The sequence below is a fragment of the Adiantum capillus-veneris genome, chromosome 7 (assembly GCF_014529385.1).
Source record: "Adiantum capillus-veneris isolate H3 chromosome 7, ASM1452938v2, whole genome shotgun sequence".
In the NCBI taxonomy this organism is placed as follows: domain Eukaryota; kingdom Viridiplantae; phylum Streptophyta; class Polypodiopsida; order Polypodiales; family Pteridaceae; genus Adiantum; species Adiantum capillus-veneris.
Window position 1 is genome coordinate 26483962 of NC_140937.1, and position 13124 is coordinate 26497085.

The following is a 13124-nucleotide window of genomic DNA, read 5'->3' on the forward strand; positions in this document are numbered from 1 at the left end:
ACGCAGATAGCGACGCGGATATCGATGACCATAACAGAAAAAAAAAATCTTGGACAGAGGGTAGGTAGCATGGCCTATGCCCAGTGAAAAGATGGACACAACCACCACAGCGAGACTTCATGTCCTCTGCCCAAGAAAGCGAGCAGCACCAAAATCAACCGTGCTCCCGTAGAAATTTCGGCAGAGTTCCCTTCGTTATTACGTAAACTTTTCAAAAAAAATATATATCATGTATACGCCTCCTACATGCTATCCATGTAGGATCTCACATGAGATTTAAGGCCAATGGCCATAACGAACCATAACCATAACCGACCATAACCACTTTGATCATAACCAGAAACAAAATTAACAATAACCATAAGTATAACCAAAAAGTTAAACATAACCATAAACAAAACCTGAACCATAACTATGTCTATACAAGAATAAGAGAAATAACCATGTCTATACAATGACAATGACAATAACCATAACCATAAGGAAAACAATAACTGTCTGAACAATAATCATAACCATATATATATGTCTATACAAAAGGAGACACAGAAGCGTGTCTGTGTCTCACAAAGCATATATATGAAATCCGGTCCACTGATGACTAGGCGTCACAACCTGCACATAGGACAACTCACAAAATTAGTATTGATATTACTTCACATATACTTACTTAATTAAATCAACTCACACATATTAACGTCTCACCTCAAGCGATCAGCGAGACTGTAAGGCCGCCCAGTCTAGAGGCTCTCCTGAAGCATCAAGATTATTCAATACTTCATAGATACCTCTGCGATATCCATCTGACTCCTCCTGACGTGTCGGGGCTCGATGCATAGCAAGATTCTACGTTTATACAAAAATAAAAGTAATAAGAATACATGATTCATCGCGTTTTAAAAAAATGCCATAGTTAAGATTGGATTAGAAACTCACAAACTCATAGCGAAAGGTGTCGAAGCCTCCACTGCCAAGATGAGATGTCCCCCTGGTCATCTGTCGTATCTGCGCGACCTCACGCTGCTGTCTGAATTGCGTTTCTGTTGTCCGCTCCTCCTCCCTGATCTGCAGCCACGATCTGCAGCCACGTCTCGTGTGGGATGCTCGAAGGCTTCGACGAGCCGGTCCTAAAAGCCTTCCGAGCTGCATCTCGTCAATGTTTCACGGTGTCCCGTGCAATACCCTTGATCCACCTCCTCGGAACAACGTCAGAACCCGGAGCAGGCTGGTACTCTCTCAGGATGGTCTCCACTATGTAAGTGACTTTTTCCTTTTCCTTCTCACCCCAAGGAGTCAGAATGCTGGTCAAAAATTGTAGCTCCGTGAGCTGGCGAATCCGCTGTCTCATCTCAGTCCTGACTCTATCCATGTCAACAGAACCATCTGCCCGTACAGTATAGAGCTTGGAGGCACTAGTATCGTGTGCCCCCCAAGGTGTTCGAGGTGTGCCAAGAGGTGTGTCGAGAGTTGTGCCTCGGTAGGACGGGGGTCGTGAGAGAGGAGGGGCGGAAGCATCTGTGGACCCTGCTCCACAGCAACCACCACCTCCACCTAACGATCGTCAAGATCGGTGAGTGCGCCTGTGCTACGGAGATGAGGACATACCCGCCTCTGCCCCACCTCTAGGTGTCGAAGCGTCCGTGATGGGAGAAGAAGGCGTCGTACCCATAGGCGTTCCCCCCCCCCCCCCATAGGTGTCCCCCCCTAGGCGTCGGACCCTCGGGTGTGAAGCCCGGAGGCGTAGTACTCGTGCCTCTGGCTACCCAGTACTGAGAAGCCTCTGCCATCTGAGCAGGTGTCATCCGTGTAACAAAGCTCATGAATGCATCTGCACTCATAGAAGTGGGATTTGGAAACTGGTCTGCCATACTAAAGTCCTACACAAAGAAAGTAAAATAAAGCGTCAGAACACAGTTGTTTAAATTAACTTTAAGCTTAATTTTAAATCAACTTCTTCATACAAACACTTACAGGCCTAGGCCTCGACGAGTGAGGCATCATCGATAAGATCTTGCATCATATCATCGTCTATCTCTAATTGCAAACATAACTCTGTCCCAACTCGTTCTGGCAGATTGTCTTCATCCATTGCATCTTCATCTACAAGTGTCAATTCTGGCTCGTCTGCGGCATCCCTCGTATATCTGTCAACTTCCTCTGCCATACCTTCGTCCATCTCATCTAATGTCACAGTAGTATGGATGTCGTCTGACTGACTTTCCTCCAGGAGATCTTTCCCTTCAAATACTTGTTTATTTCTTGGAGCAACCTGAACCACAAACCACCATTGTCGCTCTCGAGGGTCTGGTACAAAGACCACTTGCTCGCAATGTTTGGGGAGAGAAAATGTGTCACTCGCATCTGTCCAAACCTTTGTAGAATCTATTTGAACAAGTTTGTTTCCATCTCTGCATACCGTTGCATTGCGACCAGAAGTAATCACCTTCAACCACTTCACATCCAACAAAAACATCTCAAACCACCTGAAGCTTACTTTCAGGATATCTGACACCAGACCACAGTAATCTAGGTTGCTAGTGCTCTCATTCGTGTCTCTGGAACTGGCCCTGCTCTTTTGCATGAAACTAACCATTACCCCATTGTCAAACGTGTTTCTTCTTCTGTCAATTTGTTGTGTTATGAAATGATTTCCATGCGACCACAGTGCCATGTATGTATGATACTTCTAGTCACATCCAATAGCCAGTTCTTCCTCTTCTAGAGATATGGGTTCTCCGATCTGTCGATCTGCTCTCACTGTCTTGTCCAACCATGCCATTGTAGGGAATTCAGGTAGAGGAGCGAGATAGTCTGGCAAGGATAAGCGTCTAGTCGTTCATTCTCTTCTTCGTACCTTTCAAGCCATTTTTGCATCGGCGCTGAATTTAGTATACAGAACTTCATGATCTTTTCTCGCATGGCGTCGTTCATTTTCTTTGGCACCCCTTGCCCTTGCGGATCCTCTCCCACCAGTCTTGCATCCTCCTCATCACTCCAAAGTCGAGGCATTTCTGGGTCAGAAACGGATAGAAATTTGGTCGTCAATACAAGAGACTCTTGCACCAACCATCCTTTTGTCATGCTCCCCTCTGGATGCTCTTTTTGGCAAACAAAACCCTTAAGTGTTTTCATGAAACGCTCTAGAAAGAACATCCAACGGCTGTGGACTGTACCTGCCACTGCAACCTCATCTACCATATGGACGAGCAAGTGCATTTGGATAGTTAGGCAGCTCGTGGGTGGATACTTCTCAATCATGCAAACTGCCTCAATGGAGTTAGCCCTTGCGACTTCAATAGATTCCTCCCGTATCTCCTTGGAAGAGATCCACCGCACTAGCTCTGAAATCTTGTATATGCAAGTCCGCACTTCCTCCGTTAAACACCCCTTGATTGCAATTGGAAGAATGAATTGCAAGAACTTATGTCAGTCGTGCGATTTCAGTCCTCACAGTTGATCGTCACAGGTGAATGATGTCTTGAGACATTGCATATATCCTGCTGGCGTCCTGAACTATGAAATCACCCTTTTAACTTGTCGCTCTTCGTTTTTTAGCAATACCCATGGCGCTCTTGGAAGTTTTGTTTGGCCAACTGCATTGGTGAAAGGCCACAGCTTTGGCATCTTTCCAACTGACTGCAAATCATCTCATGAAGCTCGATTGTCTTTCATTCCCATGATTGTCTTCTAGAGGAGCTCTCCCACATTCTTGAATATATGCATTGGATCCAGAAAATGGTTAATTAGTAGATCACCCCAGTATGGCAACGTATGGAGAATGGACAAACATTTCATTCCTGGAACAGATTGCCCCTCATGTTGCTCTCATCGGCGACGCCACTCTTGTACATGCATAGGACGATATTCGACGAGACCAAGCTGACCTTCCCACAAGTGATGGCCATCTAGAAGATAACGGTGGTGGCCTTGATAAATTGTCTTTCGAAGAGAGGCAGAATAGCGCACATCCAAAGACTGCCCGCAAATTGGACATGCATTGTATCCCGAAGTTGTTAGCCTTGCATATATTAAATCATGAATCGGGCCAGGGCAAAGTGCTTGCGAATAGCGAGAATTTTGTAAATCAAGAACCATTACCAGAAGCTTCTTCGTATCTTGGCCAATCATGCATAGTCCACATAAGAAGTCCATGGATCCTTGCATGCTGTTGTCCTACTGGTTCAACCGCATTTGCTATGTCGATCCCATGCCATAACTCCTGGAGCTTGTCAACTAGTGGAGCTAGATAAACATCCATGTTTTTTGCCTTGAACTTACCAGGTACAATCAAGCTTAATATCAAATGACCCTTCTTGATGGCAAGCCATGGCGGGAGGTTGTAATTGATAAGGCACACAGGCCAAGTGCTCCATGACGAGCTTCTCAAGCCAAATGGATTGACTCCATCCATTGCTATGCCCAAACGCAAATTGCGTGGTTCACTCTTAAAATGTGACCGGGTCAAAATCTCGTCTTTATTGGTTAAATCCTATATGGGTAGACACATACGTGCACTCCCAGGTGTACATGGCAATGCATGTAGCAGGAAAAACCCATTTTCCTCTTTTAGCTCCATAGTTTCTTCAACATCCAACGGCTATCTCCCTTTCCCTTTCTCTCTCCCAACGCTTAAAATCTCCACTTTGTCTAGAGGTGCACGGAGATCAAGACCACCGGGTAAATCATGTCTTTATTGGTCAAATTAAAGACTATATTTGTGGATACAACATACGTACACACACACAGACGTGCTCTTCAGACAATCCATGTAAACGGTCTCAAGAGTTCTCGTTTTATCTTCGGATCCAGATTTGACCTACGACTTGTGTATTTGGCGTTTTTTCTGTCCGTTTGACCTACGGCTTGCCATACACGCTCTTGACATTGCCTAAAGACTACCTAATTGACTACGGATGGTTTCAGTAACCGTAGAATCAGTTTTCGAAGTCCGTTTGCGTTTTTTCGTAGAAAAACGTAATCGTATCTGATCAATCCCTTGTGTATTTGACGTTTCTTCTGTCCGTTTGACCAACGGCTTGCCATACACACTCTTGACATTGCTTTAAGACTACCTAATGGACTATGGATGGTTTCAATAGGCATAGACGTCATTTCCAAAATCCGTTTGCGATTTTTGGTAGAAAAACGCAACCGGATTTGACCTACGGCTTGTGTATTTGGCGTTAATTCAAATCCATTGACCTACGACTTGCCATACACGCTCTTAATATTGCTTTAAGACTACTTAATGGACTATGGATGGTTTCGGTAGGCATAGAAGCCATTTCCGAAGTCCGTTTGCGTTTTTCCGTAGAAAAACGCAACCAGATTTGACCTATGGCTTGTGTATTTGGTGTTTCTTCTATCCGTTTGACCTACGGCTTGCCATACGCGCTCTTGAAATTGCCTAAAGATTACCTAATGGACTATGGATGGTTTCAGTAGGCATAAAAGCCATTTCCAAAGTCCGTTTGCGTTTTTTCGTAGAAAAACGTAACCGGATTTGACCTACGGCTTGTGTATTTGACGTTTCTTCTCTCCATTTAACCTACGGCTTACCATACACAGTATTGACATTTTCTTAAGACTACTTAATGGACTACGGATGGTTTCGATAGGCGTAGAATCAGTTCTCGAAGTCCGTCTGCTTTTTTTCGTAGGAAAACGCAATCGGATTTGACCTATGGCTTGTGTATTTGGTGTTTCTTCTATCCGTTTGACCTACGACTTGCCATACGCGCTCTTGACATTGCTTTAAGACTACCTAATGGACTAGGGATGGTTTCAATAGGCATAGAAGTCATTTCCGAAATCCGTTTGCGTTTTTCCGTAGAAAAACGCAACCGAATTTGACCAATGGCTTGTGTATTTGGCGTTAATCCAAACCCATTGACCTACGGCTTGCCATACACACTCTTGATATTGCTTTAAGACTACTTAATGAACTACGAATGGTTTCGGTAGGCATAAAGCCATTTCCGAAGTCCGTTTGCGTTTTTTCGTAGAAAAACGCAACCGGATTTGACCTACAGCTTGTGTATTTGGCGTTTCTTCTATCCGTTTGACCTACGGCTTGCCATACTCGCTCTTGACATTGCCTAAAGACTACCTAATTGTCTACGGATGGTTTCAGTAGGCATGGAAGCCATTTCCGAAGTCCGTTTGCGTTTTTCCGTAGAAAAACGCAACCGGATTTGACCTACGGCTTGTGTATTTGACGTTTCTTCTGTCCGTTTAACCTATGGCTTGCCATACACAGTCTTGACATTGCCTTAAGACTACTTAATGGACTACGGATGGTTTTGATAGGCGTAGAATTAGTTTCCGAAGTCCGTTTGCGTTTTTCCATAGAAAAACGCAATCGGATTTGACCTACGGCTTGTGTGTTTGGCGTTTCATCTATCCGTTTGACCTACGGCTTGCCATACGCGCTCTTGACATTTCCTAAAGACTACCTAATGGACTACCGATGGTTTCGGTAGGCATAGAATCAGTTTTCGAAGACCGTCTGCGTTTTTTTTTAGAAAAACGCAACCGGATTTGACCTACGGCTTGTGTATTGGACGTTTCTTCTGTCCGTTTGACCTATGGCTTGCCATACACGCTCTTGACATTGCCTTAAGACTACCTAATGGACTACGGCAGAGAAGCCATTTCCGAAGTCCGTTTGCGTTTTTCCATACAAAAACCCAACCAGACTTCAAAAACGGCTTGTATTTTGGGCGTTTCTTCTATCCGTTTGACCTACGGCTTGTTATATGCCCCCGCCCAACCTTTTTTGAGGAGGAAGCTTGTCTCTAAGAGAAACGAAGACAATGTTGTTGCTCCCTAGAGAACTTTCATGTGTAAAGATGAGAGTTGAGCTTCCAATGTATTTTGAGCTGGTCAAATGAAGTCAGAGGCTGCATCAGACGATCCAGGTCACTTTGGCTATAAATGCACAATGCCCGGTCAGACTACTGACCATGGAGGAGATTGATGAGGTCCGCCAGTGAGACAAATGCTGGATCTCCTATGATCTACCTATCCCAGCTAGCTATTTTAGCTGCTTAGTCCACACCCAGCAGTTTAGGATTCCATAATATTTTATTTTGTCATTTTGTCATCTTGTTATTCTGACTTTGTATCAGTATACCACATTGTAACTTTCTGGTCTTATAGGTTACTTTGGCTTTTTGAAGAGTTAATATAACATTTCATTTCATTTCTTTCTTTAATTTTATTTTTAACGCAAACCATAATCTCTCTCTCTCTCTCTCTCTCTCTCTCTCTCTCTCTCTCTCTCTCTCTCTCTCTCTCTCTCTCTCTCTCTCTCTCTCTCTCTCTCTCTCTCGTTTTAATTTCCTACGTATATTTTTCTCTCTATCTCTCTCTTTATTTTTCTACACACACACACACACACACACTTCTCTCTCTCTCTCTCTCTCTCTCTCTCTCTCTCTCTCTCTCTCTCTCTCTCTCTCTCTCTCTCTCTCTATCTCTCTCTTTAATTTCCTACACGCACACACACTTCTCTCTTTCTCTCTCTCTCCTACACACACACACACCGCTCTCTCTCTCTCTCTCTCTCTCTCTCTCTCTCTCTCCTACACAAACACACACACATACCTCTCTCTCTCTCTCTCTCTCTCTCTCTCTCTCTCTCTCTCTCTCTCTCTCTCTCTCTCCTACACACACACACACGATGTGGAGAGAGAGAGAGAAAGAGGGGTTGGGGGAAGACGGCCATAATACCTGCTGCGTAGGTTTCGGCCAAGATCTGAGAACGCATGCGTTGAGGGAAAAAATGGCCCCTGCGCGCGGGTTCGGCTTTTTTTTCCCCAAATTCTTAGCGTCGATATGTCCGTCGATATACGCATCGATATATGCGTGGAAAACTTTACCTTTCTACGCTAATATCCACGGGCATATCGACGCACATATGGACGGAGTGTAAGAACGCTGATATGGACGTGGAAAGGCACGGGCGTCGATATATAGGGCGTCGATAACTTTGGCTTATGTTGTAGTGAAGGCTATCACTTATGCTGCTTAAATTCCATTGGTGAAATTGGGAAAGGTCCAATGGGATGTGAGCATGAGCAAATAGCAAGAGGGGTCGACCAAGAGAGAGAGGGGGCTGATTTTTCAAAGGCATGATTCCACACATACTCACACTAGATCATGTGTCAAGCAAGAATATTCTCTCTCTCCTTCTCAAGCTTTAATGGAAATCTTATCACCTACTCCAAGCTTGTAAGAAGGGAGGCCTACACCTACAACTCTTGGCTTTGTGATGCAAATCCAACCAAGAGCCAAGCTTCAATGCATGCTCATCTCCTCTACCATGCTAATTACTAAGCTATGCTATGCTAGTATGAGTGATTATGTGAGGAGATGTATATCTTTCTCGTAAGACTACTCCTTCTTCCTCTCAATCTACTCCCATACCCCGCTAGCTCTCACCATCTTCGAAGGTGTGTGAGGTCTTGGGTCTGAGACCGTGAGGGAATTGATGTCGTATTTTATAAGTTTTTTTCTTAGTGCTTGAAGCTTCCATCTTCATTGCACTAGCTAGTATTGAAGGAACACAAAGAATTGTATTGTAAAATGTCTCTCTTGATGGGAGAAACCTATAATACAAAGCCTTTTGGAGGGGGGACTGGCTCCGTGTAAATCCGGTCCTCAACTGTTGTCAATAGCTTAATTTCTCTCTCTTTTGAAGTATTGTTCATGCTATCTAACTAGGTGTTATGCTTTTTGTTGCTCTCTCCACCCAAGCACTCTTGTTATGCTCATTAGGAATCTATTTTAATGAAATGCTCAATATGTTCATGCTAATTTCTGCTACACACAAGCTACTAGGCCATTAAAGGATACATCTATTATCTTGGTTGAGAAGGACTTAGTTCAAGGTACACCATTGGGAACTACAGCCTTAATAATGGAGCCTCTCGGGGCTTGCCTTTGGATTAACCACTATTGAGCTACGAGCAAGCTTAACAGGAACCATAATCAATCAAGAACTGTTAGACCCTCTCCACTAGTCTTTGCAATCAAAAGTGTCTAAACCATGGGTGTGGCTGCTTGAAAACTGATTTTCAAAGGTAAAAAAGAGTAGCGACTAACGTTTTTGAGGGTACCAAAACACAAAGTAATCTATACATAAGTTTAATTAGCATGGCTGACAATAATCAAAAGAGTAGAATAAAAATTGATAACTTCGATTTTTCACATGAAGGTGCTAATGATGATTCCTCCATGTTTGTTAATTATCTTGTTACTAGGTTGCATCAAGCTATAAGAAACCCTTCTTTGGAAGCCGAAGCTACCGAACAACTTCGTGCATATGGGATTTCCCTTCCTCTCCAAGAGGAGAGAGAGCTTAGGAGGCCTCTTGATGAGACTCCCAAAAGAAGACTCTCTCCCATAAGAGAGGAGGAATCCAAAGAACGAGAAAATAAAATCCCTAAGTTCCTCTGAAGATGTGGCTCCACGAAGACGGCGGTGGAAGAGGGGGAATGCACTATGAAAATATCTAAGTGTTTACCATGTTGTTTTACCGCGTTTTGTAGAGAGAAGGTCCAAACTCAGCTGAACAAAGGAAGAGAGAGGAGGGAAGGGGGGGGGGGAGAGGGTTTCTATTTAAAATATTACCACGAGCTTTTCCACATTTATTACCGCGTTTATTATCTCAGATTTTACTGGTTATATTACTGCGTTTATTTCCGACAAAAAAAAATAGCACCTAAACTTTCAAATTCTGGCTTAAACCACCCCCCCCCCCCCCCCCCCCCCCCCCCCCCCCTTTGTTTGACCAACCGAGCATACCACTAGTTTTAGCATGTTATATCAAGCCCACAAATCAAATTTGGTAAGATTTGGATCATTGGATTGAAAATTGTGGCAAAATTTGCAAAGTCAGTCCGTAGACACAAAACTGTTGACTATTTGAACAAGAAGTATCTAAACTTGATGAAACTTGGCTAGGGAGCTTAAGTTGAGCTGCTTAACCATTATGTGCCAAGATTGTGACAAAAACTTGCATAAAAATAGCAGGAGTAAATAATCAAGATTATTTACATCTGCTAGAAAATTGGACATTTTTGCACATTTGAGTATATCACAAGGTCAAGCATATCAAGTAGACCACACAAATCAAATTTGGTGAAATTTGAATCACAAAAGTGAGACTTAAGCCAGATTCTCAAAAATTGAGTCTACGGACACGAAGCAGTTGATAACTTGGACAAATTTTGTTCAAACTAAGTGAAACTTGTCCAGGGACCTTAACAAGTTGATTACTTGGCAAAACAAGCCAAAAAGTGTAAAAATTTGAGAAAAGCAAATAATCGGTGATTATTTACTTCTGACACACAGAGATAGAATTTTGGACTTTTGAGCTTGTACTGTGTTAGAACAACATAATACAAGACCACCAGTCAATTTTGGGTTCAATCGGATCCAAATTAGTACATGTTCACTCAGACTCTAGGTTGCAGATTAGTCCTTTGGCTTTTTGTAAAAGTAGAATGTGAAAGTCTCAATTGCTGACTTACTTAGCTCAAATTGAAGTGATATACATAGACCATTGACAATAGTTAGCAAAAAAGTGTACAGTCGTTGTGAAAGAATAATTAACTTGATTAACACTAATATAGGAATTAGGTTACAGACAAGGAATTGAAAGCTTGACAGGAGTTGCAATCGAGTCTATTCAATATATACGGAGCTACAGCATGTGAAACCTCCCTATCTTCATATCTCCTCTTCTATGGCCAATAAGCATGCCTATGTGGCCTCCTCCCCTTCACGTAATTTATAGCCACACTTTATGCTTTCTCCATTTCCTTTATATTCCCCACTTGTAAACCTTTTGTTTTCAAGATAATCAAGATAATCTCAGATATAGATACTATTTTCTCTCTCTCTCTCTCTCTCTCTCTCTCTCTCTCTCTCTCTCTCTCTCTCTCTCTCTCTCTCTCTCTCTCTCTCTCTCTCTCTCTCTCTCTCTCTCCAGCTTTGGCTATGGAACATTTCCCTCCTTAGCCTTGCAATCTTTACATCCAATATGGTATCAGAGCCGAAGTGTGTTACTCCACTTGACATGAGAGATCTTCCAGACTTAAGAGTTTGCTTCTCTGAGCGGGATTTTCAATCTGCTTCTGATCAGTAGATGTGTACGTAGGGGTTCATTCTGCTCTGCAGGCACACACACACACACCTCATTTCAAGGTTCGTTGGCAGCAATTCACACTCATTGCAAGGTTCGTTGGCCCCTCTGCATGCATCTAGGTGCCCTCCTCTCTCTTTGGGTTTTCTGCTTCGCACCCCTTTTGCCTATCGAAGAAGCAATTCTTAGTTGCAGTTGCTAACTACCACCCATTCCTCTGCTTCATATTTCAAGGTTCTTCCCCGGACCCTTCATCCTCTGTGTATTTAGCTGTGCTATGGCACCCTGCGACGCAACCAACAGGGTAAGGAAGCACGCCTCCTAATTGTAGTAGCAAGGATTTGTGCTGCAGTGGCTGGTTTCAGTTGGCCTGCACGGGCGGCTACACCCAACCCTTAAATCCCATCACAGAGTGGGTATGCAGCTATGGCAAAGATCGGGTCGTTGGAAACGCGCCAGTGATTGCTTTCTCAGGTGCCTTGACCTCACGGGCGGTGCAAGGGGCTGAGCATCTGGTGGTGGTGGTGGTGGCGGTCTCATGAGGCAAGCCTTGCAAGAGCAAATCAAGACAATAAACCACTTCTTTGTGCCGGCATCTGCAGAGGCGGTGATTTGAGTCTTGTGCTGGAGGACTAGCCTCGGAAGAGGACTTTGGGGACTTTGGAGGACTAGCCTCGGAAGAGGACTTTGGGGAGGCGCAGCAGGTGGTCGTCAGGCGGAATAGCGGGTAGCCCTTGGCGTAGGCGGACAATACGATGAGGTGAGCACGCTCTTACATTTTTAAGGAGAAATTTCACGCAAGAACAAGTTCACATGCAAGCCATGGACAATCCACGCACCTCTAACCTCACTAACATTGAAAAATTTGATGGGGTAAATTTTACGCACTGGCAAACTAAAACGCAGCTTGTCCTCATGCATCACAAAGTGTGGCGTCTAGTTAAGGGGCGTGAGCCTAAACGCGAGGGTCATGAATCAAGTCCACAAGTAATATCATGGAATGATAAAAACGATCACGCACTTGCAATCATAGGTCTTGGTCTTGGAGATAACTACATTCATCACCTTAACCTTGAATCAACCGCAGATGTAGTATGGACCAATTTAATTAATGAATTTGGCACCGACTTGAACAACTCAATTCTCTTTCTCAAGAAACACTTCTACAAAATGAATGTTTCCAATGCACCATCGCTCAAGGAACATTTAAATTCCATTAGCATCTTAATTCAACAACTCTCAGCACAGAAATGTCCCCCTGACGACAACAACAAGAAAGTTGTTCTTCTCAATAGTTTAGAAGATCATCCAGAATATGCTGAAGTTTTAGGCGGTCTTTGCACAGCACGGGAAATGCGCTATGAAGAAGTAGTAGCACACACTCTTGACCATGAGTGCCGACGTTTACAATCTCAAATAGGGGAAAGGATCATGGTTGCACGGGTTCGCTCCACTAGAACCTCTTCTTCAAGATCCTTTTCCTCAACACTCCATTGTACCTATTGCAAAAAAACAAGTCACACTGCTAACCATTGCTTCAAACGGCTAGATGATCTTGATGCCAAAGATAGTGCCAACTTTGTCAAAGTTCACTCCGACGAAGAAGAAGATCCTCCATCTGAGGAAGCTCACATGGCTCACCTTTCCATTGAGGATGATCTTGGCCCCGACTCTTGGGCCTTCTAAATTACCCTTCCTATGTTTTGTAATAATGGGTTCTCTGCCCGGAGTAGTACTCCAAAAATGTGACTATCTATCTTTCTTTGTGTGTTCTTTGTCATTGTGTGTTTATCTAGCCTTGAGAGTGTGTCTTCCACATCAGCTCTTATCCTTGTACCCCAGCTTGGCTCAAGGGGGGATGTCTTATGAGCAAGCCTTTTTTGTTTTAATGGTCAAGCCCTTGTATCATGCCTGCCATGAGAGTGTAGGTGCTTGCAGTTCCATGACATGTGAGTTCTTGGGATGCAGCTTC

At 43.7% G+C, this 13124-nt stretch overlaps 1 protein-coding gene across 1 annotated transcript; it reads left to right on the top strand.

Moving 5' to 3' along the window:
- Positions 1-12322: 12322 nt before the first annotated feature.
- On the top strand, positions 12323-12838 carry LOC147453589 (uncharacterized). Its single transcript, XM_086517169.1, has one exon. The coding sequence runs from the start codon at positions 12323-12325 to the stop codon at positions 12836-12838; it is 516 nt and encodes a 171-aa protein (XP_086373295.1).
- The last annotated feature ends 286 nt before the right edge of the window (positions 12839-13124 follow it).